General features: G+C 40.4%; 1 protein-coding gene across 6 annotated transcripts in view; it reads left to right on the top strand.

Moving 5' to 3' along the window:
- dgkb (diacylglycerol kinase, beta) overlaps positions 1 to 23,623 on the top strand; it is a 159,955-nt gene that overhangs the window by 63,817 nt on the left and 72,515 nt on the right. For all 6 annotated transcript variants that reach the window (XM_055163583.1, XM_055163587.1, XM_055163586.1 and 3 more), the window contains one exon: positions 10,117 to 10,181. In XM_055163583.1, the coding sequence (XP_055019558.1) occupies positions 10,117 to 10,181 (65 nt within the window). The remainder of the gene's footprint in view (positions 1 to 10,116; positions 10,182 to 23,623) is intronic.

Below are 23,623 nucleotides of genomic sequence, written 5' to 3'. Positions count from 1 at the left end.
CTCAAGGGTCGTGCAGCATTTTGGTTCTTTTTAGCTTTCCACCGCCGCCGCCGCGAATTAGAAGAGAGGTTATGCGGCAAGTCAGGCTTATAATTAGCTCAGAGATTATGCAGATGGACGAGATTGTTTCTGTAATGACACCAAGGAAAGGCATAGATCAGCACTCTGACGCACACACACAATCGGACTAGTGTTTTCTTATTTAAAAGTTTAGAGGAAGTCAGTAATGTTTGGATGTGGTGGACAGTGGCCAAAAATTGTACTGATGTAAGAGTAGTATTACTTCAGAATAATAATACTCAAGTAGAAGTACAAGAAATCAGGATAATTTCAGGACTATAAGGGCTTGTTTACATGAGAAGGCTTTCAGGTAAAAACGTCAAAATATTTTATTGGAAGTGTCTTTCGTTTAGACGGTGACGGCGTTTTTGGGGCTTAAAAATGCAGAAATCTGAAACCGCCCTCCAAAGTGGAAAAGTTAAATACGCTCCACCATAGCGTTTCCGTCTACACTGCCCAAGACGCAAAACTCTGGTCAGATCTGCTCACGTCGCATTTACGTCATATACATACAGTACACAGAAACCTGGCATGCATACACAATAGAATTCCACATACTTTTGCGTCATTGTATGCACGTAGATTTCCTCCCGAAAATGCTCATCTAAACACGGAATAAAAAAGTGAAGACACAACACCACTGTTCAGACCGTCATCATATAAACGTAGCCTAAGCTGCTACGTTTTTCTCGCACTTTGAACCCTGTGGCTTAAACGATGATGCAGTGAATATATGGACAGATTATTTGTTTATACAGTGGATACGCTCACAGCGCAGAAAGCAGAGTGCAGAAAGTGCTGCTGTTAGTGCGCTTAGTATGAAGTTGCAACACGAGCGAGCGATGATGTCAGTGCACTAAAACAGTTTATCAGTCTGACAAAATAAGTTATGATGCTTAATAAACATTAGTAAGTGGGATATCTTCATGACCCGTATGCGTTAAATGCAGGTGAGTGGTTAAATGACGAGAAGAAATGTTTCAAACTTCAGTAACGGGACATCCACTCATACCTGATCCATACACCTATCCCCACTCCCAGGAGAACCTGAAATCCTACGAAACATTGACATGATACAGACAGGACAGAGGCTCTTTCTGCAGGAGACATGCACAGTAGAGCGCCAAGTGAAGTAGTTTATAATTCTGTCGTAATACTGTCCTTTTACTGCGTCCACACACGTCGTTTCTATGTCCGCAAGCCTTCCCTATCCACACAGCTTTGAGCATTTGTTTACGTTTTATAGAAATAAAACTTAAAACTGCATAGCTAATTTGCATAAACTGAGCGCTCAAAAAACAGCTCGCTATTGTGTGCTCATGTGGTTCAGCTTCTGTCAGACTAAAGGACACGAATATGAGTGTTCTTTCTGTGACAGAGGGGTGTTCAGCTAATGGTGAGTCTGTCCTGTGCTTCTATCAGGTTCATGTGAAACTTCAGAGATTATATGTCTGCAGGTCATATGCATAGATCGTATATATGAATATATTCTAGCCTCTTAGCGTTTTGGAGGTGAATTACTTCGCGGTGCATAGACCTACATCAGCGTATCAGCGTTTTCAGGCGTCCACACAGTGCCGGATCAGATCTGTACTCAGATGAATTTGTGGGAGCTGGAGGCACCAGATCGTTCCATCTCTGGAGCCGTTTTCCATTGGATTAGTGTGGACGAACACTGTATTACAGGCCCCATCCACATACTAGTGTGGATGGGGCCTCAGTCATCCAGGTAAAATCCATGGCAAAGGAGAAATTCAATTTGTCAAATGGACAAACATTCTCGACCTAAATAAACGTTTAGAGTTTAAAAGAAGTCTGAAAACTTCAAATCCATTTTGCAATTTTTTGCTATACATTTTCTGGAGCCTGGGATCAGTACAAGCATTTTTTTTTTTTTTTCCAACTAAAAAAGGTGAGAGTGAATGAAACAAAACACAACTCTGGTATATTCTAATGAGGTAACAATATTAAAGCCTGAGCTCACAAGAATCCATTTCGTGTAATATAGCACCTTTTAATCATTCAATCCAAATTTCTCTTCACATTTTTATCAACAATCACTGTTTTGCCCAGTGGGTTTTGGTCGGACAGAACAAAATGTCTCCGTGTCTTTGTGAGGATGACAGTGTAATAATCTCAATCAGAGAGCATGTGAGAGACAGGCCCCTAATGCAGTGAGTGGCCCTAATGAGGCCCCTGTCACACCATTACTCTCCTGCTCTCGGGCCCCCCTCGTAATTGGACTAAACTTTGAGCTATGACACCACATTACACATGTCCTGCGTTCATTCACTGCCACACATTTGCATTGGTAATTATTCGAGAGGGGAGAGAGGCGTTAGGAGGGAGGGGGGTTGGGGCTTGTACCGTCCCGACTGCCAGGGACAGAGAGACTGTTGATAGAAGGATGTCTAAGGTTACTGGTTTATAACTGAATGAGTGAAATATTTTACATGGTCAAAGTCAAATTCAAATAATCAGCTGTATTTTGTATTTTTGAGTGAATTTCTACATATATTTGAAGATCTTTTACTCAAGTTAGACTACCCTGAGATTTATCTGAACACAGTCTGACCAGAAAGAGCTGACTTGGTTGATCTGATTTGTGCGCATAAACAAGTCTCTCTAAATAAAAATGATAGTCACATAATCAGTGTTGGGAAGGTTACTTTTAAAATGTATTCCCCTACAGATTACAGATTACATACCCCAGAATGTAGTTTGTAACGTAATCCATTAAATTACTTAAAGCGAGTAACGTAATCTGAATACTTTGGATTACTTGATTTGCTGTAGAGAAGCAAAGACTGATATCGTAACATAAGATGTTTTGTTTGCTAAAAGAAAATAAAAAGCCCAGACTTTACTTAACCGTATTAAAAATATTATTGATAGTTTAGTCCTGTTCAATCCTGGTTTAAACCTGGTTTAGTCCTGGTTTTAGTCCTGGTTTAGACCTGTTTTAGTCCTGGTTTTAGTCCTGGTTTAGACCTGGTTTAGTCCTGGTTTTAGTCCTGGTTTTAGTCCTGGTTTGGCTCGGAGGGAAAAAAAAAGGGGGGGCGAGTAGCCCAAAATGTGAAAACAGTAAAATACCGCCCTGTAATCCTTTTATTTCAACAAAGTAACTGTAATCTAATTACCACTCACTGAAACAGTAACTGTAACCGAATACAGTTACTCATAATTTGTACTCCGGTACATGTAATCTGTTACTCCCCAACACTGCACATAATATGCATTCTTACTGTGAGAAGTGTCGCCTCTCCATAGATCTGACATGTATTAGTGCCTGTTCTTCTCTGCTGCCCTGACCTCCTCCTGCAGGTCCATAGATGAGGGCCATAGCACTGGAAAGCATGTGTAGCAAACCTCCATAGTGGACTTTTAAAGGGTAATGCACTATTTTGGGTCATATATTTACCTCGCTTTGATTTTGTGAATATTTTGTTTTTCATAATGTTCATGTTCAGAGCAGAGCCAGTTACCAAGGCCTTCAATCATGTGAAGTAATGTTGAAATATTGAAAGTGGTGATGGCTGCACCGCAGTAAAATTAGGATTGGACACTGGTGTGTTATCAGTGCTGTAAAAATAACTGTCTGAGCTTCAGTTATGAAGTCGCAGATAATGCATAAAATGTACAAGTAACACAAATTTTACAAGATGAGATGAGAGAGAAAATGGGGTCCATCATTTGAAATTGTTATTCAGTTTGTTTTGTTTTGTTTATTAAATATAATAATTATAACTTCCATCCATCCATTTCTTCCATGTGATGTGACTTTTCTTTTTGTGGGATGTATCCCTCAGCTGTCCAGGTAGAACCCATGAGGAGAAAATTCAGTTTGTCAACTGGACAAAAGTTAGTTTGGTTGAAGACGTTTTGCAGCTTGGATTTGCAGCTTGGACCAAACTAAACTTTTGTCTAGTCGACAAACTGAATTTTCTCCTCACCTTTCCTTTTTTTGGTCATCTTTGGTTGAGTTTTGTTTTAGAATGATGTCTACAAATGTGTTTACGATATCTATCCATCCATTTTCTTTGGCTTATCCGGGGCCGGGTCTCAGGGGCAGCAGTCTAAGCAGGGACTCCCAGACTTCCTTCACCCCAAACTCTTCCCCCAGCTCCTCCGGGCGGACCCCAAGGCATTCCCAGGCCAGCTGAGAATCATAGTCCCTCCAGCATGTCCTGGATCTTCCCTGGGGCCTCCTCCCGGTGGGACATACCTGGAACACCTCCTGAGGGAGACATCCAGAACAGATGCCCGAGTCTCAGCTGGCTCCTCTCTATGTGGAGGCGCAGCGGCTCTACACCGAGCTCCTCCCGTGTGACTGAGCTCCTCACCCTATTTCTCTAAGGGAGCACCCAGCCACCCTGCAGAGGAAACTCATTTTAGCCGCTTGTATCCGGGACCTTGTCCTTTCGGTCATTACCCAAAGCTCATGACCATAGGTGAGGAACGTAGACTGACGGTAAATCGAGAGCCTCGCCTTTCTGCTCAGCTCCCTCTTCACCACAACAGTCCGATACAGCGACTGCATCACTGCTGACGCTGCACCGATTCATCTGTCAGTCTCATGCTTATTCTCTTTAACTTATTTCTAAAATATTTTCGGTAGTTGTTGCACCAAATCAGGCATTTTAAAAGGTGCACTCTGTAACTTTTCTGGATATCCAATCTGTCCATCTCTATGAAGATGTTACAGCTTTGCCTGTAACGTTCCACAGATTAAAGCATTAAATCTGCATTGCATTTATTCAATTAGTTATGATTTTAATTGCAAAAAACATGTACTTTTAGCAGGGTCACATCTCCACAGATCTGAGCTGTAACTTGGCATCCCCAGTTTATCTCTAAGTGTTCAATTTATTTAACACCATATACTGTGAATCATTCTAAGTAAACATCTAAAAACATCTTCACAGAAACAAGCAGTTGGCCAATCACGTCCACTGGAAAAGTTACACAGCGCATCGTTAAATAGTACATGAAAACAAGTTATTTTTTTCTATACTTCCATGCACTTCAGTCCAGTACCCAGCGTATAACCCGCTCCAGCAGAGCTCTCATGTGCGAAGGCCTTTCATTGGCTGTTTGAAAGCCCTCCTCACCCGCTGCTCCCCTTGTACCCAGCTCAGATTCTGCAACCAAACCAAAGGGGAGACAACCTGTGCCCGGCCTGCCTCTCTTGTCTGCGCCCGCTGTCCCGTTTGTAGCTCGCTCCACTTGAGCTCCATCACAAAACAAAATCCATCCATCTCTTCTGCTTCTCTCCTGCGCTCCGCTGGGACCTGCCACAAAACGTTTGGTCTTCTTTTCACAACGCCTTCAAGAGACATCAAGAGAAACGCGCCATCGATTTTTTTTTTTCCTTCACTTTTTTGACGTCTTCTAAATGTGTGTACAGAGAGCTAGCAGGGGGTCCTCCCGTAGCCCCTCAAAAACAGAGTGGAAAACAGATTGCGTGGGGAGGGAGAGGAGAGGACCCAAAAAAGTTAACATGATATAACTTTGTACGGTTCTTTTTCCTCCTAAGTTGTCTTAAGAGAGGGGTTTGTGCGCGAAAGCCTCTGCCTGCGTTCTGTGAAGTTAGAATTAAAGAAATGTCTGGCACAGAGACGCTTTGTTTTAGTCTTGTGCTTGAATGGAGGCACCTGTTAACTGGCTCTTCCGCTTCCTTAAAGTCCTTTGATTTATGTCTTGGTTCATTGACTTCTTCTTGAGTGAAAAGTTTTCTCTACTAATTTTTGTAGCTCAGTGAGGCAGGGTTGTCAAAAGTATTGGAAAGCAGACACTGAACAGAACTTAAAGATGAATTGTGTAACTTTTTGGTTGGCGGTCCGTTAACTTCTTGTTTCTGTGGATATGTCATTGGTCTGCTTAGAATGTTCCACAGTATGACTTTAAACACCTCTACCTTACATTTATTCAATTACAGGTGGTTTTATAGCTGAAAAATACCTAGAAAAAACAGGCATTCTGACTATTAGCCAGAGTCCTGCATGGGTCTATTTTTGGAAACCCGCACCCACACAGTAGAGCACCGCACCCGCCCGTTAACCCGTAATTTTAGCACCCGCCTGAACCCCTTAACATTCCACCCGTTACCCGCCCATGCCCGTGATAAATCACACACAAATTAAAAGCATTCTAACTGAAGCATCCATCAGAATACGAACTGAAACGTCAAGAATTACAATCAGGAAATGAAATGACACGGTTACACTTTCTTCAGTACGAACACGAACGGACTTGACTCGATTGTCATCACTTCACAGGTTTTATTTACTGAGCAGAAGAAACACTGATCGAGATGCTGGACTTTTGCGCTGCACACGCCACGGACTGAACCAGGACTAACCCAGAACTAACCCAGGACTAAACCAGGACAAAACCAGGGCTGATTCCAGAACTGAACCAGGAGGACTAAACCAGGACTGAACTAGGACTAAACCAGGACTAAACCAGAATTGAACCAGGACTCATAGTCAGGATGGACTCAGAGGTGCGCCCGTGTAGACTGTCGGGTGACCGCAGGCGAAAGGAACGACGTAGAGTTCCTTGACGCACAGAGGTATGTGCAGCCATTGCCCGAGCGCACTTTGTGGACACTATGCACTGAGTGGTTCTCCAAGATTAGTCCTGGTTTAGTCCTAGTTTAGTCCTACTTTAGACCTGGTTTAGTCCTGGTGTAGTCCAGGTTTAGTCCTGATTTATTTGCCCGTACCCGTTGCCCATGCAGGACTCTGCTGTGAGCGGGGTCGCCTCTCCACAGATCTGACCTGTAACTTGGTCTGGTTCGGTCTCCATAAAGATAAAAAGGTTTAATACCATACCGTGAAACATTTCAGACAAAGCATTTGACGGACCCTCCACCATAGAAGTTACATAATGCACAATTAAACTTGCATTGAAACTAGCAAGTTATTTAGGCAGGTATCGATACAAAAAAAACAACAAACAAAAACACATTCCCAGGACATAAATGAACCTTTCCTGAATAGCTTTAAAGATCCTATATGACATAAAACTGACTCTTGTGAGCTTTAAGTCATGTTGTAATGCTGTTACATCATCAAAAACAGACATGGAGTTGTGTTTTGTTTCATTCAAACATGTTTGAGTAATTCATTAGTAATTACTAGTCTCTCCACATCTCCAAAGCTCAAAACGCTCTTCTCTGTTCCACCCTGTGAGGTCATGTAGTGGTAGTTTTCAAATTAACATCTGCCTTTTACCTTTAGTTATGTAGAAATATGGTTACCTGCTGCTATTCTGACATGACGCTATTTAGACATTGACGTCTAATTGTCGGAGTAGCGGCATAAACATACATTTTTAAGTGTCCCACTATATCTAGAATCTAGATCTGATAGTTGGTTGGGCATTATTAGAATTATTAGAATTAGATCTGGTGTTTTTTGCCTACATAATGGGTGCGATGTCGGTCTTAAATTTTGATTTAAGTGGTCTTAAAAAGGTCTTAAAAAAGTCTTACATTTGGGGTAGTCAACCTGTAAAAAGTGTTGGAAAACCGGCATATCTAAATAGAGACATGCCGTAACGAAGGGATGTCGGAATAGGCGGCGGACCCCAGATATTCTTACAGTGAAGGTGTATGAAGTTTCAAAACACGGTGGAGCGCTTCCTGTATCACCGCAATAGAAAACTCGTACGTACCAGATTGTACTTTTCACTTTGGAGATCTCGTGTCAAACTTTGGTCATTAGTTGTTCATTAAAGACTCACACTTGCACTCTTTCTGTTCCAGTCGTTAAAAAAACAACGTTAAACAAATTCCACAAGGATCCGAACGCCGATGTTTATGAACAACGTCAACGTATGGATTTGCTGCAATTAGCGTCGAATGCCTTGGAGTTCACACTTAATGCGAAACCTAGCAGTCTGGTATTGCTGCGATGGTGCTAATGTAGCTCCTGTCGCAAACACCCAACCCCGAAATGTGGCTGTGGCCCGGGGTCGCAGGGAGGAGGGCGAGGCAGCCGATAGGGTCGCCGCCGTCAGCCCGCCCCTCTTCGCGCTCTGATAGGATTTAATGAAGTCGTTCGCAGACGGCGTGCGGCGCTACGCGAGTGTTGATACCCCGCCAGCTCTTCCTGTGCGCAGACGCCGGGGCTCAGAGGAAGACACAGCCCGGGATCGTCTGCACCGAGGCGGGATGTGACACGCGCGTCACGGATGGAGCTGCGAGACGGTTCGAACAGAGAGACGTCAGAGAATAGAGCCACGTCGATGCCACTTTGTCGTCTTTGCATTGCTCACATGGAGTTCTTCAAGTGTGGCGTTGAGAACAGATAATTAGAGAACTGCATGAAAAAGTTATTTAAGTTTTAGACACAACAAAATACAGGCACTACAAAGAAAGTAAAAGTCACACGAGGATCTGTTTTTATGTTTCGACCATGACTATTCTTCATCAGGGCTTAGTTCAAAGTTCTTGAAGTTGTTTACTAATGATATGGCAGCTTTACTTTAGTCCCTCAAGGCCTCAGACTTACTCAATTTTCCTTTTTTCCCCCTCTTATTGACATTACAATCGAAGGAACTGCATGTACCATAATCACAAGGTACTACAATGCAAATCTGTCTGATCTGGTCAAGATTTTAAAACTTATATCAAATTATCCATCTTGTTTTCAGACTTATTATCTATCTTACTAGACCAGAGACTGCTTAATTCTAGTTTAGAGGTAGTTTGTTTTAAGATTACTTGTCAAGTAAAATGATCTTGCTGCATGGACAGATCATTTCACAACTTTTTTTAAATTTTTTTAAGTCATGTTCTGATAGACTCAAGCTTTTTTACAGTGTACAATCTCAAAGTACTGCAGTCACAACTGAACCTATGTTGTCAGAGCCTTAACGTGCAGATAGAGGACACACACAAGTTTGTCTCATTCTCATTATATGAACAGCCCATGGCTCATGTGAAAGATCAGAACCTCCAGAATTCACTCACAGTTCTACAGAGGCTGCATTAGCAGTGATCCATGATTGGCTGCTGGTGCTAGGGTTTAGGTAGTGACTAGGGGTGTAATGGTACATGTAATTGTGCTGAACCATTTTGGTACGGGACGTTCGTTTTGGTGCAGGGCTGTACAAGAGTGAGTTCGCGCAGTTTTGTGTGTTTACATTCCACCACTACATGTGCAGCTACACGGAAGACTCAGCTCTTATTAACATAATATCTTATTAATAGTCACAAGGGAACTCATTCATGATTGGGGTGGCAGTGTTTCCTGCAGCGCTTTATAGTTAGGGTGGCCGCCTTGACTACATTCCTCTGAACCATGTGAATCTTCGCACCCCGGTCCTCACTTTCGCCTTTTGCAAGGGGCTGGCACGGGGACATTGTATCTGCCAGCAGAACTGCACTTACTACAGACAATATGGACAAGTTTGTTTTTCTAGCCAAAAATATGAAGATTGAGTAAAACTTTATGCTGGAACTGTTAGTGCTGCGCCTTACTTTTTGATAATGCGCCTTACTGTACTGATAATGAACCGAACCATGAACTCAAAACCGGGATACGTACCGAACTGTGATTTTTGTGTACTGTTACACCCCTCATAGTGACCATTCAGATCACAGAGTCCATTGATATCATCTTGAAACTAACACCCCAAAATAAGAGACTCGTGTGAGGCTCATTCTGCTTTCTGTTTGGTTAATCGTCTTGAGAACCAAAACGCAGACCATGTTTACCTCATATTTTGGGGACACCGAACTTTATGACAAAAATCAATGAGTTACTATACAACATTTTGGGATGAGAGCTGATCCGCTGTGCAAGGTCCACTTTGCTTCATTTCACACTTCACAGTCAGAAAAAGCTGTTCTGAAGGTGTCCTCAAAAGATCGTGCTGAAATATAATAACCATGTGCCAAAGGGAGTCTGAGCACTAGGAACAAGTTTTAGCTTTAAACACACTTCTTCCTTTCACACTTTCATCAGGTGCTGCTAAATACTAAGGTTTGTTCAAAGAAAGCTTTATTTTGAGAGCTAATTTGTTAAAACTGTATCTCTTTTTTAGGATGCTTCCATTGCACATCGTTTCCATGTGATGAGAGAGAAACACCCCGAGAAGTTCAACAGCCGGTAGGTCTTTTTTATTCCTCCAGTTTAATGTTCTGCCTTCTACTGTACTTAAGTATATTACAACAAAGTACTAAATACTAAACATACTTACTATAGTTTTTAGGGCTCTAGTTCTTTAGTTATTTAGGTGATTAATCGGTCAATGAAGTCATAGTCATAATGCAAGAGTATGGTCATGATCTGTAGGACCAAAGAAAACGAGCACATGAGATGTCCTGACTTTTGCCTGTTGAATGTTGTGATGTCTGTTACAACAAAAATAAAATATTTTAGTCAGATCATCACTGCGGACATGGCAGATGACAATGACATGTAGGACGCTCTATGCTCAGGCAAATACTTTTATGCACAACTTTGGCTCTTGTACAAATGATGGAAAGTTGTTATTGTTTAAATCAGGGGTGTCAAACTCATTTTGGTCTGGGGATCATATCCAACCGACTTTGATCCCAAAGGGGCCGGATCAGAAAACTCATGTCATATAAACCCCAAAAATACCAATAAGTTCAAATAGTTGTATATATTTTTATTGATGAACTCTTTCTTTTACAAAATTTTATATTATGAACAACCTGAAACTTTAAGAAAAATTCAATTTCAACACAATGTTTTAACTCTAACTTGTTTGCAAATAGGAATAAGTCAGTTTTTCTTGGAAAATCCTGCACTCGGCTCCACTTTTCTCATTGTGGACATTTTGTTGATGAGGGTGTCACGGTCAACAGTCAAAACGATCGTCCTTTAAGAGCGTTTGGAAAGAGACAAGTCTTCATTAGTGCTGCACTGGTGGGAGGGGCCACGTACAGAGGTGCTGGAGACGCTGCTATGCTAAACACCACAGAAAATTACCAATATTTTAATAGAAAATATAATTAAAATATTTTAGTAGAAAATCAGCCAAGGGCCAGATTAAAGGTCTTGGATGGCCGAATCTGGCCCCCGGGCCGTATGTTTGACACCCCTGGTTTAAATCATATTGTACACTGTTGTACACAGACCATCTCTGGATTAATTACAAAAAAGCTTATTTAGAAACACTGCAGGTGCCTACAATGACACTTTACAGGTGCTTTTGAGGAAGCCAAGATGGACAAGTGCGACTGAGATGTTTGTTACTGCACGAATGAACACTCTGCAAACTGATATCAGTCCAATATGTGGAGAGACTCGTATGGTTGTCTTTTAAAAACAGAAATGTTTATTGTTCTGTATTATCACTGTCCTTGTCTGTTTTAAAAATGGACCACTAGTCTGGAACAAAGAAAAACTGAATTAGTCTTAATTTGTTTTAGTCAACAATGTATTTTATTAAGATTCTAAGGGTTTTTCTCGCCTAACAACAGAGAGCAGAAGACATGGAGTGAGTTGGTTGAAGATTTGGGAGTGAATCATGAGTTAAATCCTTCCTTTTTACATGCAAATACACTGTTTATTAGTTCCCTATAAATTGCTGTTTTGCATAGGCTCGTGCGCAGTTGTGAGCGCAGTTTGGGCCAGATCATCAGACTGTTTATATAAATGGACATAGCTAATCTGCTAGCCACCACAGTCCGAATATGAACTGAGTATGGGTATACTTACAGCTCCATCAATTCTAGCTCCAGTTTACTTTCTATTGAAAAAACATCTCCCCTCGCTTTATAATTGCTGCTGTTAGGCTCCTCATTTTGGTTTTAAAATGTTTGTATCAACCCGCTCTACATCCTGGTGTTTTTATTGTGCTGTTTATATGATATGAACAACAAATCAAGCACCTTCTTTTCCTGAGGTTGCTCCCACTTCCAAAATACAGATGCAAACATACATACATACATACATGCATATGGACATCACATATATGAAGCATTATGTAGAAAAGAAAGTGAAATAACTCAAGTGTTTAAAAAAAAAAAAATAAAAAAAATATATATATAATATATATATATATATATATATATATATATATATATATATATATATATATTTTTTTTTTTTTTTTTAGATTGAAATCCTCACAGTAACCACCCTCTACTTTGTCGACAGAGCTATAAACCCTTGGACTTTTCTCAATGATTTTTATAATAAAATCTCCTGAAATGGTTTTCATAACTGTGCCATGTCAGGATAAATAAATGTGAAGTGCCCAGAGCAGTGATCAAAGCAAATTGTGGCTATCAACTTTGGAGCTATTTTAGGTTTATGGTTTTGTTTACTACATTCCATATGTGTCCATTCATAGTTTTGATGCTTTCCGTGAGAATCTACAATGTAAGTGATCATGAAAAGTAAGTATTTTTAAGAGGTTTTGCCACACTCCCTTTTTAGTCAACTAATCAATCAACAGAACATGTCTTGTCGACTACACCCTAATCTAATCTAACCTTTGACCTCTGTACTAAAGAGTGTGGCTTGACTCCAGTGCCATCAGTGTGACAAACAGACCGGGGCCATTATGAGTGCGTGTGATTACCTGCAGAAGGTGTGTTTTCCATTTGGAATTCTGCTGTGTACCATCCGCATCTACCATATTTTCCGGACTATATTTTCGCAAATATCAACAGTGTGCATTATAATCCAGAGCACCTTATGTATTAATTCTGGTTGTGCTTACTGCCCTTGAATCGATTTTATGTGGTACACGGCACTCAAAAATCTGTCAAAATGTTTTAGTACGACTTTGGTAAACTTCGAAGCCGTACTGCTTGATGGATTGTTGGAGCATTACAGCTACAGTAGTCAGGAACCTTGTGGAGTAAAGTCCAATTTACGTCCTTAGTCCGACAGAAGCTGAACGCATCAGCCCACTAGGAGCGAGCTGTTTTTGCAGAGCTTATAGTTTATGCAAATTATCCATGTGGTTTTAAGTTTAATTTCTGTAAAACATCAACAAATGTGTGCAAAGTTGCTTTAAACACATTATTACTCAATGTATATTTGAGTCGTCCTCGTAGGAAATTAACAACAAAAAAAACTTAAGTGATCCACCCACATTCACATTCATAATCCACATTCACCAAGACAGGGAGGCAACACCGGGCGAATTACGACACGATCTGCCAATGGATCGTGGACGCCAGGGCTAAGGATCAGTTTCAAGTGTCGTCCGTTTGTTTCACTTTATGCGCCTTATAATCCAGTGCGCTTTATAGTCCAAAAAAATACGGTAATTCTAAAGTGTTTTATTGTCAGAGAATCAGTAAGTGCACTGAACTTTGAAGCATTGCAAACAGTTTTAAATGATTTTAATGATTTTCACATTTTTAAGACAGTAAAAATCAGGTACAGCGTCCTTTCCGTCGACTACACCCCTAATCTAATCTAACCTTTGCCCTCCTCCGTACTAAAGAGTGTGGCTTGACTCCAGCTCCGACAGCGTGACAAACAGACCGGGGTCATTATGAGTGCGTGTGATTACCTGCAGGAGATGTGTTCACCTTTGGAAAATGAACTGGCTTGGCATCTTACTGTATTTTCCCATTCATTTGAGCGCTAATACGTCTCCACTAGCGTCAGCCAGTAATTGGGGCCCTGATTGAATTTGCTTGGCTGCTGTGACATCCTGGATCTGTCAGCCTGATGACACCCAGCCCTTTAATAATCCCATTTGTACTCATTATCATATGTTACTGCGCTCTTAATACAACATTTAGCCAGCCTCGCCTCAGCTGCTCGGTGCTGGGGACAGGCTGAGGCTTTGACCTGGACATTACCCCGGTTTAAAGCTGCATTGTGTAACTTTTTCTGGAGGGTGGAGGGTCCGTTTAATGCTTTTCTTTTCCACGGATATGTTATTGCTTTGTCTGGAATGTTTCACAGTGTGGTATTCAACTGTTTTCAACAAATCAACAATTTTCTATCTTTGCCGAGACCAAACCAGACCAAGTTACGTGTCAGATCTGTGGAGAGGCGACCCCGCTCACAGTCAGAATCCCTGTTTTTCTAGGTATTTTTGAGCTATAAAAACCACCTGTAATTGAATAAATGCAAGACAAAACTGTTTAATGTCGTACTGCGGAACATTCCAGGCAGAGCAATGACATATCCATAGAAACAAGCAGGTGACGGACCCCCAACCAAAAAGTTACAAAGTGCAGCTTTAAATAGATACATAACTAATAACTTACATATAAATACATAACTAAATAACTAATAACTACTACTACTACTACTACTACTACTACTACTACTACTAATAATAATAATAATTTGCATGAAGGTGAGTGTTACGATAATGACTGCCAGCTGTTTTCTTCATAGACATGTTGTTATTGCCTCAAATGGTCCGCAAAATTGCATTATAATTAATGGGCCCATTTCGTAGTATTTTCTGATTTATGTTATAATGTTGTTTCCTCATCACAAACAGACCTGGAGTTGTGTCTTGTCATCTTTTAATACACAAATTTTGCACATTTAGCGTTCTTCTCTCAAACAGGAAACACTCAGTTCCACCTTGTGATGTCGTGTGGTAATACAGGAAGTGCTCCGGTGTGTTTTTAAACTCAGCCCTGGAATTGCCGATCTCTACTGAGCTAAAGGTAAAAGTTATCCGTTAAAGGGACAGTCCTGTATTTTGGACAAAGGACCTCATTTCCTAGTGAGCCAGAGTGTTGCAGACGTGTGGAGACACTTTTTGAAATATTCCATCCAGTTCTTGTATTTGCAGAGGTCGCTGGTGCTAGGCTAGTGCATGTCAATGGCCATAGTTATCCTGGCACTAAAAACAGTCTTACCCACTCCACAAAACACCCGAAACAAATCTATTATTACACCAGACTGTCCATGTGAATGTCTGTGTTGATAGAATAATGTTTGAAATAAAACTAACCTTGCATTTGAAGGATTTATGACTGAGCAGCAGCAGTGAGTTGTACTTCCTGATAGAAAGCTTGGAAGTAAAATTCTGCTGCTGCTGAGAAAATAGTCCCTCAACATGCAAGGATTCATGCGATGCAAGGTTTGTTTTTAGTGGCACGCTAACTATGGCCATTGACATGCACTAGCCTAGCACCAGCGACCTCTACAAATACAAGGACTGGATGGAATATTTCAAAAAGTCTCTCCGCACGTCTCCAGCACTCTGGCTCACTAGAATTCTGGACTGTCCCTTTAACTTGAAAACTACTGCTTCTTGACATCACAAGGTGGAACAGAGCATTTTGAGCTTTGGAGATATACACAGACTTATAATAGGAATACTCAATACTCATGTGTGAATGAAACAAAACACAACTCTAACTGTGTTTTTGTGAAGCTAACTGAATTATAGCACGACTTAAAGCTCACAAGAGTCCATTTTGCGTAATATAGGACCTTTAACAAAAGTTCCCGACTGTCCGACAGTTGAAACAGACCCTAACTGTTGTTTTACACCCTTTTAGGCCCCGGTGAAAAATGATTGAGATATTTTAAGAAAATTATTCCCTCTGTTATTTGAATTCCTTAAATTATTCAGGAGGCCGAATGGGTTTAGGATCTCTCTATTACACACTATCCTTGCCGATTCAATAATGCATGATTATAGTTTTTCAAGGTAGCCGAGATTTGGTGGGATTTGTCCGAGGGGCTGTGTCCATTGAAACTATATTGCAGTCATTTGAGAGCAGCTCCAGGCTCTTCATCAGGAAGTGTGGCTGACAGTCAAAAGGAGCACGTGTCAGAATTATCAATCTTTCATAGCAGGCATTCATATAGAAGCCCACTTTTACCGAGATGTTTTGCATGGAGGAACATCACCTCATTTGGCCCGTCTGACTGAAACGAGAGCTGATTTCGCCACTGGAAAAGAACGCAAAATCACGGGCCACTTGTAAATTAGTTTGTGTATTTACAATATTCTATAGATACATTTTAAACACGTGAGATCTTAAAGGACGTGTGCTCGATGTATATGAGAAAAACGTACACATATTTTGCATAAGCGGTTCTTAAAAAAAAAAAGAAGTAAAAGTTCAAATAAGTCTGCTGCATACAGTCTGCATGTAACTATAAAGCGTTTCATTGCCAAGAGAATCAGGAAGTGCACTGTTAGCATGCTAGTTGCTCAGCTTTGGTTGTTGTGCATTTATGACCTCACAGTGAATAATTAGGATGCGTAAAACAGCGACTTAAAGGATATACATGATTCTCAATTGGTCAAACTCGATACTATATTTTAGCATAATGGCGGAAGACATCGAAAATGAAATGTTTTGGGTTTTTTTTCAGTATCTTTACTTGTTGAAATGAGAATCGCGTTTGTAGCTTTCATATAGATTTGTAGTGTTTTGACATGCTTACGATGAAGCTCCCAGGGCCGTAGTGGACTAGAGAAATTCTGGATGGACAAAAGACAAACCCTACTGAACAATTTGTCTACTAAAAAGGGGGCACAGCAAAAGCTCTTAAAATGTTTGAATGTCTCTATGTATCGTAGCCAAACTGCACTCACAAGACGAGTGTCATGCAAAAACAAACAACAAACGAAAACGATCATGCTGAAAAAAGTACTTGGAAACAATATAAAGAATATAATATAAAGAAAAAAAAAGAATAAATTGGAGAATAATGTTAAACCTTATACTATATTATAATATCTTTTTCAATGAATGCTCGAAATAAACAAAAACATGATCATGAGTTTAGTCTGACATTTTATATATACTGTATTTTTTAAACTATAAATCGCTCCAGCCAAAAAATGTGTAATGAAGAAGAAAAAACATATAAGTCGCACTTCTGGGGGAAATTTATTTTTATAAAATCAGAGACTAGGAACCGACATTTCATCTTGGAAGGCAAGTTCTAATAAAAACAATAGAAGAGAGAACAACAGACAGTTAACGTCACATATGAACAGTTCTTCAGATAAATATAACATAAACAACAGACCAGACAAGTTTACCAAACTCTTCATCTCACTCCAAATCACTAAATCCATTCAATTCTTCATCCTCGGTGTCACTTCTGAGCAACTACACAACCTCCAAAGGTAAATGAGCGCCGCTTCATCTTCTGTGTCAGCTGTCGTCAGATTCAGAATCAGTTCCAGTTAGAATTATTCCGGCCTTTCTGAATCCCGACAGGATGGTTTCGATGTTACTGAAGTCCAAGCTTTGTCCATCCATCCAGTGACTTCCAGGAAAGTTGCATGATGCACCCTCCCGATGTCACAAGTTTCCCGCTCACTCCAAACTTTCTTTCTGCTGCTTGATTTCGGTTTTCAGCTGCAGATTTTGCTGCTTGTAGCTTGTAATCTGCAAAATATGTTTTTCTTTGTGGGAGAATTTGTGTTCAGTCTTGTCAGTCGTCTTTATAAGTAGGTACAGAAGTAATGATGCGATCGACTGACATGATACAGACAGGACACTGACTCTTTCTGCAGGAGACATGTGCAGTAGAACCAAGTGACAAGGGCAGGAGCAGCAAAGTGCCCTCTCGTGGATGTCAGTGTGAAAATTGTAATACATAAGTCGCACCTGAGTATAAGCCACAGGAAACACCCAATCCATGAAAAAAAGTGTGAGTTATAGTTCAAAAATACGGTAAATACCAAAAAATACGAAACTTTCAGCTCTTTTACTTCTGAAGAGTTGTCCCACATAAATCTTTATAATCTAAATAAAACGATTTGTCAACTATAGGACTAAAGCCAGCAGCAGTGTTTGAGTTTTATGATGTAACCCTATACAATATCCATATTTAAACCAATGCACTGACGTCCGAAAGAATTCTAAAACCACCATAGACTGTATAATATGACCCAAGCTGCTGTCTCTCAATGAACCCTGTAACGTCTACCTTCTTCCATTCAAACATAGCAATTTTTTCATGTATAACACACTGATAAACCTATACATTGTAAATTAATCTATAATTACTTCTTAATTCCTCCATTGTCCTCAACCAAGGTCAGAATACATACACATAATTACTACATACAGAAAAATGCCATTGTTTGACATATGGGCTTTGTAATGTTCCGACTGCTATAATGACACGCATAGGAACATATGGAAGGTATACATACATTCTGTCTCTGGTTTGACCTAAAGATCTTTAATTTTTAATCTCAGCTAATCACCAGCAAATAATGATGTTAATTAGAAGAAAACAGAGGGGAGTTTGTTGATCAGAGGTGCGGTCATGTTAATATACGTTTACATGCACAGAGAACTCGGTGGTGGTGGTGAGCTCCTACTGAAGCCACAACTGCCCTGGTGCAGACTGACAGAAGTGAGGCTGCCAATCTGTGCCAACACTCACACACTCCCACACGCACCACATTCATACTCGGCAAGGTGGGTGAGGTGTCTTGCCTGAGGACACAACAACGGTTTTTGCTCCTGGTGCTTTACTGTGGCACTTAGATTCTGAAAGGTGACGAGATCAGGCTTTGGGAAGGAGGTTATGGACCTTCTACTCCAGATGTCTTCTTAGGATCTGGGAGATTTAGACTACAACACCTAAAGCTATGTTCAGATTGCAGCCTGAAGTGACCCAAATCAGATTTTTCTGCCCCCATGTGACCTGTATCTGATCTTTTAATGACTCTGAATGGCACAGATCCAATTTTTTCAAATGTGACCCAGGCCACTTGGATATGTGCTCCTAAAACCGATACATATTTGATCTTTTGACACACGACTTCAGTCTGAACGGCCAGGTCTGAACGCATTCATCCCACCTACACGTCAAGCTCGGAGTCTAGTCAAGTGGTTAGCGAGTTTGTTCATATTTGGGTTCATTAATATATTGAGCTGTATTCAGGCCAAATTGGATGGGTCTTATCCAAACCAGTTTTAGAAATGATTGCCAAAGAGTCCGAGCGCGGCTATAGGCAGTCCTGCCTCCAATGTCAATGAAAAATTAAGAACCATTGAGCCAAAGACAAGGAAGCTAAAACCTCAAACAAACGAAGCTGCCGTGGTCGTGTAACCTGTCCATTTTACGAAGAACTAGATCGTATTTTGGGAGACAAGCCCAACATTTAGGCAACTTCCATATACACTGAGCACGCTTGCTGTGTCTGACGTTGTTGTGTCCTCCAATGTGCATGCGGGACACTTTTGGGGTGTTTCAAGTTCACACTGGAGATCACATACAAATCACATTTAATTGGAAATGTGAACGACCTCGCAAAAAAATCCGAATTGAGCATTAAGCCTTGTAGTCTGAACGTAGACGTAGTTCCCCGGGTCTACATGCATCTGGAAAAGTCTAAAATGCTTATGAAAGGTGAGACTACTCATATTACGTTTAAAAGTTTTAGTTTTGTTCAATTTTCCCAATTTTTTGGTTTGAAATTGTGCTTCCTGGTTGGAAATCATGATGCTATGGAATTCCATAACTGTGTCCTAGCAAAACTCCTTTAATGTTCACAGAAATTATTATCTGACAAATGCAAATATAAGAAAACACCTTTATTTAGTTGAAATAATGCAAGACCTGGGCATTGTACAGTCCCTGGGCCACTCTGACCGGCCCATTTCAGGCATTTTGGAATTACAAAATAAACATATTTTATAATTTGACCTCATGCATGGACTACAGCTGCATTGCTTTTATTTTAGAGGTGTTTTTTTATGATGTTTTTTCTAAGGTAACCTCACTTCATCATAGCTTATGTCATGACGTTACACTTTTACAGTCTTACCATCTTACTAGTCAAACATGCTATTTTCTGCTTTTTATAAATAAATACAATTAATTATGCAGAATTGAGTTAAGCATTTTGGCCTGGCCCTCCATAGTATTTTCTGTTTTTCATGTGGCCCACCCCTGTTTTAAAGTATCAGGGAAAAAAAATAAAAAAATGTTTCTTACATCTAAATAGTGTCAAAACAGAATTGGATAGAAAAGATAGAAAGTGAGACGTCATCAGTGTTTTAGAACACATTTTTCAACTTTTCTTCACAGACTGCTTCTTGATTTTGGTTTAAAACTAAATATTTACAGCAGGTATTATCACCAGATTCCCTCAAAATTAGAGAGAATCATCAAACTCTTTCATATGCACTTTAAACATAGTGTGTCCTCCTCCCATACCCCTCTTTCATCTCTTCTCCTCCCTTGCTCTCTCCATCTCCATCGTGAGCTTATCCTTTTGATTACGAGGCGGAGGTGTGAAGACTTGACACCAGGCAGATAGATTCATTTACTGCCACTGCCGGACCCAGAGGTGCTAATGAGGTCGCGGATTAAAAGCAGACAATCAGACTGTATAGAACTGTCTTTTTGCTGATCTCCTCGTAGCGATAATCTCCGAGAGGAGAAAGGATGAAGGCTCAATAACTTTGCGAAAAGGAGTTTTGGATGAAGCATATGGAGATGTTTTGAGTAGTTAACATGTATTTACTGATTGGTTTCTTAAAGGGGCCATATTATGCCATTTTCTGATCTGATATAATGACTATGTTCAGATTGTAGCCCGAAGTGACCCAAAATCCCTATGTGACCTGTATCTGATCTTTTAATGAGTCTGAATGACACTGATCTGATTTTTTTCAAATGCCCAGGCCACTTCGATATGTGCTCCTAAAACTGATACATATCTGATCTTTTGACACGCGACTTCAGTCTGAATGGCCAGGTCGCATTCATCCCACCTACACGTCACAAATGTACACAAATGCTCTTCTCGTCAGACGAATATTGTGTCTGAACTCGGTGTGGGTGAAACAGAGAAGAACATATCAATCCCACCACTCTTGGCTGCGACTCTGCACTCACACGTTCCTTTTGCTGCCACTGCCCCACAAAACACCATGGCCGAAAACCTTGTCCTTCTCCTTCTCAATCTTCTCCTTAAAATAAATAATCTGTACATGTTCTGGCTCCAATAAGACACCAACTTTAAAATCTCTACGTGCTCAATGCGTCCATGTTTAGGCGACTTCCATAAGCACTGAGCACTCTCCCCATATGGAAAAGGTATAGACAAATCATACACCATTTTAACATGTTTCATATGAATCCTACAAGATTTGTATATGACAGTGAAACATATAAAACTTTGTAACCTGCAAGGCCTGTATATGACACTAATCCCACATACAATATCCTTACAAGTGTTGGACAAAGGTCATTTATTTCATAGAAAAACAAGTGAAAACTCGATTGCTGTGTTGTGTGTTGTGCCAGAGTCGATGGAGCCGGAAGCATACCCCTGCTCATTTTCTATTTAGAACGCGACAGACATTTATATTCTAGTATAGAGTCTATGGACCCAACAGTAACTACGAACAAAGTTATCGGGGCCATGGGGTCAAACTACTAGACAAAGTTGGCATCGCTTTAGCTCCGAGTGACATTATTAGCTGAAGATGCTCTGTATCCAGTGTGGAGAGTGTGGTTAGCGCTGATTGTGAAGCAGTCTAATGAGCTAGCTCCTGTTGGAACACAGCGCCTCACGTGTCAATGCTGCATCTGATCTGACAATATGTGATCGCACTCTGGAGACAGGTGATAACAGCTCAACTCAACATATGGATCTCTAGACCATATTTTATCCTCTACAGCATCAGGTTACAACTGTAAATACATACAGCTTTAAAAATGTTAGTTTTTCATGAATGGAGATCCAGTTAGGGTTGTCAGACGTATCGAAAACGCACTACAACCACTCAGAGAAAACAGCTTCAAGTACAGAAACGATGCAAATTCACAAATTCAAACACAAGTTTCAACGAGATACAGACAAAGAACGTGGTGCAAATGAAAAAAAAAAAAAACGCGCTGCAAGAAACAAAAACAAATGTATCATCATCAAATGCGCAACAAATAACAAATGACGCAAATTACAAAACCATGAAAACCAAGGAAACACCTGCAAACGAAAAAAAGCTGCGTAAAGAGTCACCACAACAGAAATGCTCCAAACCTGCAGGGGGCGCTCACAGTATAACAGCTCAATGTTTGTTACAGTAATGTGGATTTTATTTGATTATATTCGTACACTACCGTTCAAAAGTTTGGGGTCACTTAGAAATGTCCTTATTTTTGAAAGAAAAGCACTGTTTTTTTCAATGAAGATAACTTTAAACTAATCAGAAATACACTCTATACATTGCTAATGTGGTAAATAATTATTCTAGTTGCTAATGTCTGGTTTTTGATGCAATATCTACAGAGGTGTATAGAGGCCCATTTCAAGCAACTGTCACTCCAGTGTTCTAATGGTACAATGTGTTTGCTCATTGTGTCAGAAGGCTAAAGGATGATTAGAAAACCCTTGTGCATCATGTTAGAACAGGTGAAAACAGTTTAGCTGGTTAGAGAAGCTATAAAACTGACCTTTCTTTGAGCAGGTTGAGTATCTGGAGCATCACATTTGCAGGGTCAATTAAATGCTAAAAATGGCCAGAAAAAGAGAAATTTCATGTGAAACTCAACAGTCTATTTTTGTTCTTAGAAATGAAGGCTATTCCATGCAAGAAATTGCCAAGAAACTGAAGATTTCCTACAATGGTGTGCACTACTCCCTTCAGAAAACAGCACAAAAAGGCTCTAAGCAGAGTAGAAAGAGAAGTGGGCATCTTGACTGTAAGAAGTGTCCATCCAACCAATCCAACTTGTGGGAGGAGATACTTGAAGCGTGGGGTGAAATTTCTCCAGATTACCTCAACAAATGAACAGCTAGAATGCCAAAGGTCTGCAATGCTGTAATTGCTGCAAATTGAGGATTCTTTGTCAAAAGCAAAGTTTGAAGGAAAAAAATTATTTCAAATACAAATAATTATTTCTAACCTTGTCAATGTCTTGACTATATTTTCTGTTCATTTTACAACTCATGGTGGTAAATAAAAGTGTGAATTTTCGTGGAAAACACAAAATTGTCTGGGCGACCCCAAACTTTTGAACGGTAGTGTATATGGTGTTTATAAATAATATAAATATCGCTGTACAACGCAGTACATCACTTTACAAGGCTACACCTTTCCATGTCGATTAGCCATAATGATCACTTGTTCCTGCTGTAGTTTATCGTCAGTTGGCCGTTTTCTCCATGATTTTCTGTCTCGCTTATGAGTAGAGCCTTTCTCTCTCTCCATCCCGTGTGTCTCTCCATTGAGCTGTTACACTGAGAGCGCCCCCTGCAGGTTTGGAGCACTTCCATGGTGGTGACTCTTTGTGCAGCGTTTTTCGTTTGCAGGTGTTTTCTTGTTTTCATCGTTTTGTGCTTTGCTTTGTTTCTGTATTTGTGGAGCATTTGATGATGATACATTTGTCTTTGGCCCCATCCACGCTAGTATGTATTCGAGTCGTTTTTGATGTGGATGCAGTGTTAGTCCACAATAATCCAATGGAAAATGGCTCCAGAGACGGAATGATCAGGTGCCGCCAGCTCCCATGAATTCATCTGAGTATGAATCTGATCCGACACTGTGTGGATGCCTGAAAACATTGACACGCGGATGTAGGTCTGTGCTCCACAAAGTAATTCACCGCCAAAACACTAAGAGGCTAGAATATATGTCCATTCA

The sequence above is a fragment of the Boleophthalmus pectinirostris genome, unplaced genomic scaffold, assembly GCF_026225935.1.
Source record: "Boleophthalmus pectinirostris isolate CB_2022bp ecotype Guang Dong unplaced genomic scaffold, ASM2622593v1 HiC_scaffold_6, whole genome shotgun sequence".
NCBI classification, from domain to species: domain Eukaryota; kingdom Metazoa; phylum Chordata; class Actinopteri; order Gobiiformes; family Gobiidae; genus Boleophthalmus; species Boleophthalmus pectinirostris.
This window is presented reverse-complemented; position numbering and strand designations above follow the sequence as displayed.